The sequence below is a fragment of the Lactuca serriola genome, chromosome 3 (genome assembly GCF_051521515.1).
Source record: "Lactuca serriola cultivar US96UC23 chromosome 3, Lser_US96UC23_V15, whole genome shotgun sequence".
NCBI classification, from domain to species: domain Eukaryota; kingdom Viridiplantae; phylum Streptophyta; class Magnoliopsida; order Asterales; family Asteraceae; genus Lactuca; species Lactuca serriola.
The window spans coordinates 82,124,248-82,139,766 of record NC_136410.1 but is presented as its reverse complement, the minus strand read 5'-3'; the positions used below and the strand labels follow the sequence as shown (position 1 = coordinate 82,139,766).

The window sequence follows — 15,519 nt, the reverse complement described above, 5'->3', positions numbered from 1 at the left end:
ATTCTTTTATTTTACAATTAATGCACTAAGTTTTCAAAAAGAGAGTAATTTTGACCCTATATTTTTCATTTTGTTTCTATGTCGACCATTTAACCGGTCAACTCGATTGCCAACTGACGTGACATGGTGACGTGGCTTTGACATCATATGGTGTCATGACATTTTTTGGCGACACCATTTTTTGGTGTCAAAATTGAAAATTAAATAAAATGTAGTGACTTAATTGAAAAAGAAACACTATCAAAATCAAACTTTTCTAAAAACTTATTGTCTTTTGTATAATTTGTCATTATTATAACATAATAATCAAAACTTGGTGGAAGGTTAGAGACCATTTGTGGGCAAACTTTTGGAGCAAAACAACATGAGAAAAAAATGAATGTCTACATACGTAGTGTCAAAATTAGTTTGTATTCCAATCTCACATCCTTGGTTCTAATGTGTGATGCCCTAAAGTTGGTGGACGGATTGAATTTAATGCATCATATTTCATGTGTCTATTATTAAACTCTAAAGAACTATATGTATTGTGGATGTCCTAAATTTAGTGGACGAATTGAAAGATTATACGTCACTACATGTGTAGACGTCAATTTTGTTATCTGTCTTACTCCATAAGTTTGGCCACAAAAGTTTTCCAACCCTCCAACAAGTCCTGATTATTATGTTTAATAAAGACAAATTGCATAAAAGACACTAAATTTCGAAAAGGTTCGATTTTGACATTGTGTTTCTTTTTTAATTAAGTCATTATATTTGAGTTTATTTTTTAATTTTGACACTCAGAAAATGATGTCATCAAAAATGTCACATCATCATCTCATGTCAATGTCACATCATCAAAGATCGACACGTCACTATGCCACGTCAGTTGGCAACTTGGTTGACCGGTCAAATTGTCAATATTGAAACAAAATTAGAAAATATAGTTTCAAAGCTATTATTATTATTATTATTATTGAAAACTTAGTTGTCTTAACTTGTAAAAAAAATAACACAATACTAAAATCAAAATTTTATGTAAAGTTAGTGTCTTTTATGTATTTCATCTTTTTTTTTTCTTTTTAACATTTTGCTAGTGCTATAAAATTATTTTCAGTATGGATGAGCATATGAACCGGTCGGAACCGGTACTGGAACTGGAACCGGTATCGGAACCGGAACCCAATGGAACCGGTCGGGCCGGGACCGGGATCATATTGTTGTAGATTTTTGGAACCGGTAGAACCGGACCCGGTAGAATCGGCAAAAACCGGAACCATTTGTTGCTATTTATCAAGGATCGGTTCCAACATTGAAGACACGACAAAAACTGGTAGGAACCGGGAACCGGTGGAACCGTAACCGGTGGTCCGGTTCGGTTCTTAATTTCGGCCGACTTCGGTTCCCGGTTCGGGTCGGTTCCTTTGTCCATCCCTAATTTTCAGTTAAAAAATCATGATTATATAGTACTAATACCATTTTTTTCAACAAAATTTCTTTTAATATTACCATTACCAAAAGATTCTATAAAATAATAAGATATGTTTATTAAAAAATACTATATTGAAATCAAACATTACGTTTATTTTCAGGAAAGATATACTAAATTACATAAAAGTACATAATAATTTAGAAAAAGTGCTCCACATTCCTTGTATTCGAAGGGACATTTATGGGAAAATGGGTCCATCCCCACAAACACTCTCACAGAGACTAACAAATTCGCTCACTAAATTCAATCAGTCAACACTAAATCAAGCAAACGTACGCCCCTAAATTCCAACCTTCTTAATTATATATCTCCTCCCACATTTTCCAATCTCTCAACCTTCAAACCATGTTTCCTCTACACCTTCACAATGTCTTTCAAAACCTCACACCTTCTCTACCTCATTCTTTGTCTTTCTCTCCTGATCTTCATATACTATGAATTCTTCACCACCACCACCACAATCTCTGAGGCCATGCAGCGCCACCCTTCCACCAACCGCAAGATGCTATCAGCATCCAAATTCGACTTCACCCCGTTTCTCAATCACCACCTGCATCACCATTACTACCACAGTGGGCTAGAGTTCGGTGGAATTATAAGTGATGTTACTGATCCACGTTATGGTGTTGAAAAACGGCTCGTACCAAGTGGGCCGAACCCGTTGCATCACTAGAAGATGTGGTTAATTAATTGACTCCATGCATGCGTAAACTAATGTTCTGAACCTATAGTTATGATCTAGTGTGGTTGAGTATGTATAAATTGATTGATTTTTGTATTATATATTGTATTTTTGTTTGGTGGGTGATGAAGAGAATATGAGCATAATCTTTATGTGAATGATTCACAACTATTATTAATTAAATATAAATGAGTAACCACCACGGCACGCCACAATCATAATACTCATTATTTTCTTATACTCAAGAAAATCATACTATTGTTGATTTTAATTGATCATTAGGTTCTAAATTAAGCACATTTTATGTATGCGCTCTAGAATATCTTATTTAATGAACAACTCTTTCGTATATCTATTGATGCACCGGTAATAACATTAATAGAAGAGTAATTTTTTTTTTTATTATTTAGAAAAAGCCAACAAAAACAAATACAAGATACATAGTACTAGGAATTAAACTAGACATCCCCAAAGGTATAAGACGTAACTAAAAGCTACCGTACAAAAAATGTGAGCATTAGCGGCACCAAACCAGCCAGAAACTCAACAATCTAAGGTTCATTGATTTTGAGACACAATTTTGTCAAGTCTAACTAATATATTATATATTATGTTAGGACATTTAGAATACATTGAAGTCATTAGAGTTTAATATATTGACACATCACCATTTTACTATATACAATTCGATTAAAATTTTTCTATAATGTATTGAACTTTTTAAAGTTTAATGGATCATATTTTTAATAATTAAAAGGTTTTATTTTTTCCATTGAAAAGTTCAATAACCATTGAACTTTATATTCACTGACTGCCAACATAACATCCTACAATTTTAATCCATTGAATGTCAATTAGATATGTAATCTCATTCTAGCTCTTATTGAAATATATATTGTGGATGCTCTAAATATAAACCCCAACTTTGATTTAATGCAAATGTCTGTGATTATGGATAACACAACGTTCATCAAAATATACTACGGAGTTTATCATCCAATGATGTGACATAATAATTTAACATGTAGCTAATGAGGTCCGATTCAAGTGGGTGAGGCACACTTCAGTTTTTTCATCACAAGTTTTCTGGGGGAATGCTGTTGAGTTCTATTCGTGTCCAAAACAGTAAAATCCTTAATGGAAAATTAGGCTGCTAAAGATGTTGTTATCTCTTCGGGGAATGGTGCACCAAACCACCGTTAAAAAAAATAATGTAACATCATGAAAAACTAGACCTGGGAAACATGTCGTGTCAAGACATTAAACGGGTTGAGAGTGCTTGACCCTAACCCGACCCGTTTAATTATCGTGTCGTGTCGTGTCAACCCGTTTATTTTCGTGTCGATTTCGTGTCGAGTTTCGGGTTATGGTTTAAATCTTATACATATGTTGTGTCATGCCGGGTTGAAACATTTTAAAGGTTGAAAAGTAAGAGTCATGGAGGAAAAAAAAATGAAAAAGTGAAATGCTAGACTTGGGAGGTGGGAGGTGGAACGGAAAAAAAAAATTATACTCCTACCGTCCCATATTTATTGTTCATTTTTTAACTTTTGAAGTTTTTATTTTTCTACTTTGACCTTAAATATTTTTATTTATGTTATAAATTACTTGATAAAACTTATAACAATGAAAAGACATTTAAAACACAATCCGTTCATATATTTTGCATTAAGTGTTATATATCAAAAACAAAATATTTAAGGTCAAATTTGAAGAATAAAGACTTCAAAAGTCAAAATTGGACAATAAATATGGGACAGAGGTAGTAATAAGTTTAGAAAGCAAAATGGAAAGAGTTAGAGTTAGGAAGCAAATGAGATAGGTAATGAGGATTAGTAAATTAAGTCACTTTGAAATTTTGAATTTTACTTTTAGTTTTTCATTTTGGGCCACTACAAATGTAATATATATATATATATATATATATATATATATATATATATATATATATATATATATATATATATATAAACGGGTCATCTTCGAATCATCTTTGAGTTGAAAGTCTTGACCCTAACCCTACCCGTTTAATTATCGTGTCGTGTCGTGTCAACTCGTGTACATAAACGGGTCGAAATCTCTGACCCTAACCCGCTAACTTTGTGTCGGGTTCGTGTCGTGCCAGATTTTGCCAGGTCTATGAAAAACCAACCAACCAAATAAAAAAATAAAAATTACTATAACATTACTATACCGAAATTTATTAGACAATAAATTTAATAAGTATTTATAGTATGCTTATAATCCCAACTTATCTTATTCTTTGTTAACTCAATTTATGTTATTAAGATCATTTTATTCTATTGACTACTAATAAAACGTTCTTTTTATTTTTATTAGAGATTATACATCAAACGAGATATATTATAATTTACTTAAAGAACATGTAATAGTGACACACGATTTTCAAAGAGTTGACTTCTTATATTAATAAAAAGTAGTACATACACTCAAATGATGGCAATGATATCGAGGCCCCCGACTAAAAGTAATTTATGATGATCTATTGCCTTGTAATCTGTCTAAATCTTCAATTCAGTGAATGAGATGCTTAACTGTATTTTAGTTAAATTAGTAGGCAATTTGTACAAAATATAATAATATATTCAAAATCTTTATTAATATATGTTTTTTAAATATATGAATTACGTTGTTGTTAATTTTTATATAATAAATCTTATAAGGCTAGCCGGTATGGTGCGGTCTGAGACTGCGGTTCTCTGCCAACTAAGCATGGAACACCGCCTCCAGGGTGTGGTTTCCTGCGGCCCCTCAAGACCGTGAATTCTGATTTGGTGGTCACTTTTTGACCGTTGAAATGCAAGATTCGTTTATTTTTTTTTATTTTTTATTTTTTATTTTTGCTTTTTCTTTCCTATATATACACATATCAACTTAACTTTTTTTTTCACAACACAATCTCCTCTATCTCTCAAAAAAATATTTTTTTTAAATCACCACTCTCCCAAAAATGTCATCTTTTTCATCTTCTGAAGAATTTCAGACTATTTTTTGACCGGATGACCCCGAAGACGAGTTTTCGGAAAACGACTTTATGTAGTTTGCTTTAGTTATTTTATTTATGTTTTTTAAGTTTCTAGGGTTATTTAAATGTCATGTGTGTGGTTTTTTGTTTTTTTTTTTTTTTTGGTAACGCAATGTACTGTTTTTTTTTAATTTTCAAGTAATGAAGAATTATGTTTTTTTTTTATTAAAATAGAAGTTATATTAAATTAAAATAGTTAAAAAAAAGTTTTATTAAATTAAAATACTTAAAAAAACAAAAAAATAAAAGAAATGAAAAGTGTGGCAAGAAACAACACTTGAGTGGTAAAAAATAACATGGCGCTGATGTGGCGGGGGAGGGAGTGCGGTTTCGGTGGCACCACTCCCTCCAGCCTAATAAGTTTGTATACACATTGTTTGTTTTGAATTATATGATAATGTAGACATCGTTTAAATTTTTATAATCTCAATTGTCTTAATGATCTCTACATGTGGTTAATAATGAATAAAATTAAATATAATATATAGTTTAATGATATTTATAGTTGTTGTTATGATTAATTAATTTTAAAATGTTTAATTTCTTAATATTTTAATTTATATCATTGTAATTATATAAAATATCAAACATTGTTTTTGTTTTAAAAGGTAACAATATAATTTTGTATATAACGTTACTTTTAACAATTGTTATTATAAGTTATTTAAAATAACGTATTTGAAAACTCTCTTTTAGTAATTTAACCTTTTTAAAATTTATTTCATGAATATTGTTAGTTTTTTTATTGTAATTATTTAAAACAACAAACATTATTTTTGTTTTTAAAGATAACATTTTAATTTTTTTATATAATATTATTTTTAACTATTCTTATTGTAAGTTATTTTTAAGCTACTTATTTGAAAATTGTTAATGATTATAAAAATTAGTTTCATGGTTTTTTTGTTAGTTTAGGGTTACAATTTATGTTTAATACTATAATTTATATTTTTTAACTACTTATAAAAGACTCTCGATTTATTTTTCAAATTTAACTGAAATTTTAATTTAAGTTAACCGTTTAACATTATATTAAAATTAATAGTTTAACTACTTTGCATAAAATCATAAATTATACAAAAGTTGTTACTTAAAAATGACAACTGCTCATATACGACAACATATCTAAACTTATAAGTTAACTATAATATGTTAAAAAAAATTAAAGTCATAATTTTATAAATAGAAATAAAATATAATATTTGAATACTATAGTTTTGTTAATTTGTGATTAAAATTTGGTTTTTGCATTAATTTGACATTATTAACCAATTTATAATAATTAATAGAAAAAATTGAAAAGTCATGGTGGTTTCAAATAAATATGGGGCAAGTAAAAATGCTTTTTTATAAATATACTAGGCGAATACCCGCGCGTTGCGCAGAAACACCTATATAGTTGAAGTCTTTACAAATATATGATTTTTTAAATATAACAATAACGTTGTTGTTAAATTTGTATATACTAAATTGATATAATATATTGATTATTTTGAATTATATGATAATATATACATTTATTATATTCATAATCTCAATCGTTTGAATGACTTCTACCCGCGTGTTACAATGAATAAAATTAAATATAATATTTGATTTGATGTTATTTATAGTTATTTTTATTGTTAATTAATTTTTTAAAATTTATTTGCTTAATGTTTTAATTTGTATCATTATAATTATTTAAAACATCAAATATTGTTTTTTTTTTATTTTTAAGCTAACAATATAATCATTTATATAAAGTTGTTTTTAACTATTGTTATTGTAAGTTATTTTAAGCTATTTATTTGGAAATTTTAAATCAGTAATTTAAGTATTTTATAAAAATTGTTCTAAAATTGTATCTTTAAAATGATAATGGTTTACATCCAACAATATATTAATACTAATAAAATAAGTATAATATATTAAAAAGTTAAAGAAACATAACTTTATAAGTAGAAGTAAAGATATTATTTTAATATTAAATTTTAGTTTATATATGATTACACTTTAGGTTTGATATTATTTAACCTAATTAACATAATTATAATTATTATTAGAAAAAAATATATTTAAGAAATATTTTAGTTAAATTGAGATTACAATTTAGTTTTTGTTTTTATCACTACAATTTATCACTTTTAACTATTTACAAAATATTCTTTAGTTTTTTTAAATGGAACCGGAATTTATATTTGAGTGGACATTGTAATGCACATAAACACCTATATAGTTGAAGTCTTTACAAATATATATTTTTTAAAATATAATACTAACGTTGTTGTTAAATTTGATATAATAATTCGTATATTAATTTGATATAATATATCGATTACTTTGAATTATATAATAATATATAAATCTATTATAATGTCATAATCCCAATTGTTTGAATTACTTCTATTCGCGAGTTACACATCAATAACATTAAATATTGTATATGGTTTAATATTATTTATAGTTGTTATTTTTAACTAATTTTTTAAAATTTATTTGCTTAATGTTTTAATTTCTATCATTATAATTATTTAAAATATCAAACATTATTTTTTGATTTTAAAGGTAACAATATAATCATTTATATAGAGTTATTTTTAACTATTGTTATTATAAGTTATTTTAAGCTACTTATTTAAAAAATTTTAACGATTATATAAATATATTTAGGAAATATTTTAGTTAAACTGGTATTACAATTTAGTTTTTTCATTTATCACTATAATTTATTATTTTTAACTATTTACAAAATATTATTTGGTTTTTTTAGTGGAACTGAAATTTATATTTAAGTTGAAACTATAATGTTGTATTTAAATTAACAATTTAAGTCTTTTGTCCAAATTGTTCAAAAATTATAGTTTTAAACTGATAATGGTTTACATGCAACAACATTTTAAATCTAATAAATTAAGTATAATATGTTAAAATTTAAAGACATAACTTTATAAATAGAAGTAAAGATATTATTTTAAAATTAAAATTTAGTCTATTTATGATTACACTTTAGGTTTAATATTTATTTAACTTTATTAACCAACTTACAATCATTATTAGAAAGACACTACAGTTAATTACTTTTAACTATTTATAAAATAATATTTGGGTTGTTTAAGTTAAATAAAATTTATATTTAAGTTGAGTCTGTAATATTATATTTTAATTAATAATTTCAGTATTTTATACAAATTGTTCAAAAATTATACCTGTAAAATGATAATGGTTTACATCCAACAATATATTAAAACTAATAAATTAAGTATAATATGTTAAAAGTTAAAAAAACATAATTTTATAAATAGAATTAAAGATATTATTTTAATATTGAAATTTAGTTTATATATGAATACACTTTAGATTTGATATTTATTTAACCTAATTACCAAATTATAATTATTATTAAAGAAATTGAAAAGTCATGGGAGTTTCAAATAATATGGTGAAAAGAAAAAAAATGGGGGTTTCAAATGCATGAGATTCAAGAAAAAATGCTAGCTTTATAAGTATGTATGACTAGGCGAATGCCCGCGCGTTGTGCATAAACACTTATATAATTGAAGTCTCTACAAATACATGTTTTTACAAAATATAGCAATAACGTTGTTGTTAAATTTGATATAATAATTCGTATATTAAATTGATATAATATATTGATTATTTTGAATAATATGATAATATATACATATGTTATAACTGTATAATCTCAATCGTTTGAATGACTTTTATCCGCGAGTTACACATGAATAAAATTATATATAATACATGGTTTAATGTTATTTATAGTTGTTGTTATTGTTAATTAATTATTTAAAATTTATTTTCTTAATGTTTTAATTTCTATCATTATAATTATTTAAAACATCAAACATTGTTTTTTCCATTTCAAAGGTAACAATATAATCATTTATATAGAGTTATTTTTAACTATTGTTATTGTAAGTTATTTTAACATACTTTTTGAAACTTTTAACGATTATAAAAATATATTTAGGAAATAGTTTAGTTAAATTGAGATTACAATTTACTTTTTGCATTTATCACTACAATGTATCACTTTAACTATTTACCAAATATTATTTGGCTTTTTTAAGCGGAACTAAAATTTATATTTAAGTTAACATTGTAATGTTATATTTAAATTACCAATTTAAGTATTTTGTCCAAATTGTTAAAAAAACTGTAGCTTTAAACTGATAATGATTTACATACAACAACATATTAAGTCTAATAAACTAAGGGGCTGTTTGGCAGAATCTGAATTTTTAAGATCTGAGTTTTCAAGAGGTCTGAATTTCTAAGAGGGTCTGAATTTTTAAGATCTGAATTTTTAACATATTGTTTGGTTTGAGCCTCTGAATTTTAATGCTGAATGATAAAAATGACAATTTTACCCTTTTGTATCATTTCTTTCAATTACAACATCATATCTTTGAAAAAAAATCCATGGAACTAGGATGCTAAACATTACACCCAATATTACAAAAAAAATACAATGAAAACTAAACAACCTAATATTTCATTATAATTACTAGCCAATAGTTTGGAACGGAAATATATATATATATATATATATATATATATATATATATATCATATTATAATCATGTACAAATAGTCTTTACAAAAAAAAAAAAGCAATCTTTATTACCAAAAAGTTCTTTCATTCATCCTCACATCTCAAGCATTACAATCAATGAAAATCTAAAATGACATCCAAGGATGATGACCACTTAACCAACATACCCATGCATCAAACATTCTTTCATTCATTCTCACATCTCTCTTTCATCTGGTGTTTATCTCAACATTGAAAACCTGAAATGTGGATGGGCTAAAATTGAAGAATTTAAAAGGCACATACTTGATTTTAGGAAAGTTCATTGTTGGTTATGAACCTGTATGGCATGAAAAGGAGTATTACATTGGTTGTGCCTGTGAAGAGTTATATGCCCCTCCAAGCTATCCTGCTTATAGTTCATCGTAATAATGGAATCAAATCTCCTCTACTTATAATATAGGCAAAAAAGGAGAAAGAAATCCATGTTGATACAAAAATCACACAGACAAATATATAGATACATAAATCAACTCCAGTAAGGACCTAAAGTTGTGGTCATTAGAACGATGCTCTAATAATCGAATTTCAGGGGAAACAACTCCGATACTCGATGTTCAATCACTAAACTTGAATTATAGAGCAAGAGAAAACTAAAACTTTACCTGAAGAAGATGTCGAGGGGGAAGCAGCACGACCCGGAGGCGAAGGCGACATAAGCGATGCAGTCGGAGACAGCGGCGAATTTGGCGACAGCGGCGGTGTTGCAGATTTAACGGAGCCAAACGGATGATGTTGGAGGGTTGTAATTGTGCGATTGGAGATGGAGGAGAAGGAGGCATCGGCGGTTGTGAAAGAAAGAGAATAGGGAAAGGGGTGACATACCAGGGCAAAAAGTGAACGCGCATCTTTTTTTTCTTTTCAGATGGGCTTCCAAGTCTGATTCGGTAAGTGATAAAATTCATATTAAGACCACAAAATAAGAGGTAAACAAACAGTCTGAATCTTAGCGATTCAGACCTACCCCTTATTAAGTGGTATTAAGATGCAAACAAACGGGGCCTAAGTAGAATATATTAAAAGTTAAAGACATAAATTTATAGGTAGAAGTAAAGATATTATTTTAAAACTGAAATTCAGTATATTTATGATTACGCTTTAGACTTGATATTTATTTAACCTTATTAACCAACTTACAATCATTATTAGAAAGACACTACAATTAATCACTTTTAACTATCTACAAAATATTCTTTAGGTTATTTAAGTTGAACTAAAATTTATATTTAAGTTGACCCTGTAATGTTATCTTCAAATTAATAACACTACTAGAAAAACAGCCTTTTACGACGCTCATTGCGCGTCGTAAAACGCTCAGACGACGCGCAAATGCGCGTCAAGAAAGGCCTTGTCATAAAGAGAGACGACGCGCATTTACGATGCTCAGTTATGACACGCAATGCATATCAAGGAAGGTCATGTCATAAAGGAAGACGACACGCATTTGCGTGTCGTAACCTTACGACGCGCGTGTTTATGACACGCAATGTGTATCATGGAAGCCCTTGTCAAGAAAGGCCATATCCTAAATGAAGATGACACACATTTTTGCGTATCATAATATTAAATGTTAAAAAAATATTATTTACAGATTTACTAATTTTTAAATTAAATTTGAATTTAATGTCTTATAGCAGAAAATAAAATACCATATACGAAAAATACAATCCATTGCATAAAATTTATTTTCATACAAATAACAAAGTTTATTTCATATTCATACATATGATTACATTATTCATTAAAAAACATATACCTACATCTTCCCCTAAAATGTTATCACATGATGTTGGACACTTCATTGATGGATCACCAAGGGGAAAACCAACAACTGCCCTAAAAAGTTCCATGATGTGCCCATACTCATGTCCTATAATTTTAAACATTTAATAAAGTAAAATACCTCCTAAAAATAAAATTGCACAAGAAACAACATCATAATGAGAAATTACTAACATGAATGGAAGAAGTACACTATAAATTTGTTTTACCAAGAGTGACATGGACGATCAGGTGCTACAAAGTTTGTCCAAGCTTAAGCAATAAATACACAACTGCACACTAGAAAAAAAATCATAAAATTAGTATGTGGAAACAATATATAGACTCAATAATAAATGATAATAAGGGTAATACCTCATCCTTTTAAACCTCAATAAATTTAAGAATTGATTGCATTACTGAAAATCTCATCTCATAAAGTACCTTCTGTGAACGTGGTTCTGAAGCACTTGAAGCTCCTTGAAGTCTCTCCAATAAACAAGTCACCTACAAAAAATCCATGATTTAATTTAAATAGTTTTTGAATTTTAATGAAAGGCTAACCTTACACCAAGACTTTATAATTGTTTACAAGCTAATAAATTCAAATTAAAAATAATAATAATAAATAAGTCATGACAGTAAATTTAAGGGGTAAGCTCTGTATTCACACCTTCTCCACCAACAGCAGGTTCCCATGAAAAGGGACCTGCACTCAAATCAATAATAGCCCACCTGACATTCAACAAATAATCAGTAACATATATATATATATATATATATATATATATATATATATATATATATTACATTTTTTACCCAAGTTTTCATTTTTCTTACAAATCTGGCCCAAAACCTATAGGCAAACTTGTCCGAATTTTTTTTCAAATCGTGAGTTTATTGTGACTAAGGTTTAAGCATGAGAGAAGCTGCAAAGCCTCCAATCTTGTCAATGAATAGCAATGTACTCTCAATTTGGTTTTCTTTCTTTCTAAAGTTTAATGCAAATACATTGCTATTTCTTGCATTTAGCTCACCAAACTTATGTTATACTAAATGAAACATGCAACTAAGAATTAGAATATAAAATATGTTTTTTTTTACCTTCAATAGAATGAAGTTGATTGTGGCTAAGATCAAGACTTTGCACCCACAATAACCTCTCAAAAGACCCAATTCGTGACAATGATAAAGAATTCAATCTTAAACATATAGAACCACTGACATTCAAAGAATTTGACTCTTTATATTGCCAGTAGTATTTCAGTAAAGATTCGATGCAAGAAGTCATCTGCAATAATATCATTCAAAGCTCTTATAGAGTCCACACATGTATAAACAGAACCAAAGAAGATGATACAAGAAGAAAATATTACCTGTTTTAACAAAACCAAGTTGTGCTCATTCTTGTAATATTGGTAATGTGGAGGGTCTAATTTCATTAATTCAGAATAAAACTTCCTCTGCATGAAAATCACTAACTACTATATATATATATATATATATATATATATATACTATTACTAAAGAAAAGGACAAAAGGGAATAACATCTTAGCGAGGTGATATCCCCACTACTTTGAATCACCACTAACTCTAACCTGCAAAATAAATAAATAAAAGACCAAACTACCCCTAGACCAAAATAACTATAATAAAGCAGATCAACTAGAAGCACTCAAGGATTACTTGGGGCTTATCAAACTATTAATCCAAAAGCTATTTCAAATAACCTTTTAGTTCTTTTAACTTTTAACTTTTATATAATTTTATCAAAATCTACTATCTGAAATTTCAGATATATGTTTTCCAACCTTTTAAATCCAACCATAGAACCCCAAACTCAATCCATCCCATTAAACCAAATCCCACCTCCTAAATCACTAAATTCCAAATTCTAACAATATAACCATTTTCACCAAACAAGTTTAAAAAAAGTCCAAAAGAATTACTCCCACCATATACTGTACACTTTTCCGTATCCCCCTATAAACACCACCAAAACATTTTTCTTAAAACGCCACGTGTCACATACCCATTGGTCTACCAGCATTAATGTATACACAAATATGAAGAAAGTAATCAAGATTCATCAAATTGTTAACCACCCAAGAAAACGGTATTTCCATTTTTGGCTCAATCCCTTGAATCCTAACAACTTTTATCACCCCATCTTTGCTTTCTTCTTCAGCAGGATGAAAAAATTATGGAAGAATCGATTTTACTGCATCATATAAAGTGAAATACTTTCCTGCATTCACATAATAAAATATCATTCTTTAGTCAATTTGAAAAAGTAAAAAAGTCAAAATTGAGATTTTAGTGTATACCTTCTGTGACATCCCCAAAATCTCGGCCAGAAAAGACCGATTTTCATTTATGCTTTTAAAATATTTTCAGAGTAAATCCTTTTGATTTGAAAGAGTTGTGGAATTTGTTCCCAAAAACAAAACATGATAAAACAATGTTTACCAAAGCATTTCATAAAAGAAATGTATTTTCATTATAATCAAAACTCGGGGTGTCATGTTCCGATACAGACCAATAAGCATAAACGAATACATTACAAGTCATTCAACAAATATAAACATATACAGACTTGCAATAAAAACAACTGATGGTTCATCCATCTCATGCCCCCGCGCCACTTCCTGTAATACAATTAAAACTGAGTGGGTCAGGCTTGGGAGCCTGGTGAGCATATAAGGTTTTCAACCCACAATAAATAATCATATTTAATTTTCACCAACCAATAATAACCCAATTACCCATTCCCGTTATTCTCACTTTATGTCCCTAAGACAACTAACATAAGGGACCTAGTCTAAGAATATTTCATCGGGGAGACAACACATGCTTCGGGGGTTCCTCAGCAATATAAGTCAAATAAGGCAACCATGAGGGGGATGGAGTACAACGAATGAACACCCAAGTTCATTAACACCTACAGGTGGCGAACCTGCTAATGTTTCCACAAGACTATCTAGAAAAGTATGTGGTCGTCATCTAAACTCCGCTAGATGACTAAATCAAACAACAACGAGGCCTCTCATCTGTTTATTACACACCAACTATCTACCCATGTTCTACCCAACATATTAGTAGATAAAAATTATACAATTTGTATACATAGTTTAAAAACCTGTATAGCATGCTTTAATCAACACATATATCACATAACAGATGAGGCACACACACATAACACATATCTCATAGAGAATAAATCATATCTATGAGTTAGAAGAAAGTGAATACACATTCACACATATAAACAACAATATACTTAATACACTCAAACCATACTTGTATTATTATCGTGTTTATGAAAGGTAGTATACACTCACTTGATCAGAAGATGATCGGACAACACTACGACTTGCAGAAGTAGTAATCCTCAGTAGATCTGAAAGATCTTCACAAAAATCGAACTTCTCGCGGGCAGAGCTTCGGCTCGGGAACCGCACTTCTCGGGATCTTCGGGATCTCGGGACTTGCTTCGGGACTCGGGAACAATACCGGGGCTTCGGGGTATTTCTGGCATGCAAATCGATGCAAAACGGGAGAGAGAAGAGAGAAAATAGCAACCCTAAACGGCTGGCCCTTCAAATCTATTTATAGGGCAAATTTGGCCCTTGCCACGTCGTGGCAACCTTTTTCCACGTCGTGGGCTTGGTCGTCACTGCATGCGTCATCCCAAGTTGCATCTGGGGGCCTTCCGGAGGTGACAGGAGATTTGCCACGTCGTGACACTGCTTGCCACGTCGTGGTCTCTGACAGTTTTGGGGTTTCGCGCCCCGAACTTCAGAAATTCATAACTTTCGCATACGAACTCCGTTTTCGATGTTCTTTATATCGCCGCGAAGGTGAGATTATGCTCTACAACTCTCGTTTAGACTCCATTGGCTAATTTTGACTTTATTTTTAATATATTATAAGTATATTACTTATATATTATCTTTA

At 29.1% G+C, this 15,519-nt stretch overlaps 1 protein-coding gene across 1 annotated transcript; it reads left to right on the top strand.

Annotated features, from left to right (window-relative positions):
• Window positions 1-1,737: 1,737 nt before the first annotated feature.
• LOC145094550 (CLAVATA3/ESR (CLE)-related protein 13-like) lies at window positions 1,738-2,318 on the top strand. Its single transcript, XM_079032701.1, has one exon. The coding sequence runs from the start codon at window positions 1,842-1,844 to the stop codon at window positions 2,145-2,147; it is 306 nt and encodes a 101-aa protein (XP_078888827.1). The 5' UTR covers window positions 1,738-1,841; the 3' UTR covers window positions 2,148-2,318.
• Window positions 2,319-15,519: the final 13,201 nt, after the last annotated feature.

Coding starts and splice junctions, on each gene's coding strand:
- LOC145094550 (XM_079032701.1), top strand. CDS start 1,842: ATGTCTTTCAAAACCTCACACCTTCTCTACCTCATTCTTTGTCTTTCT.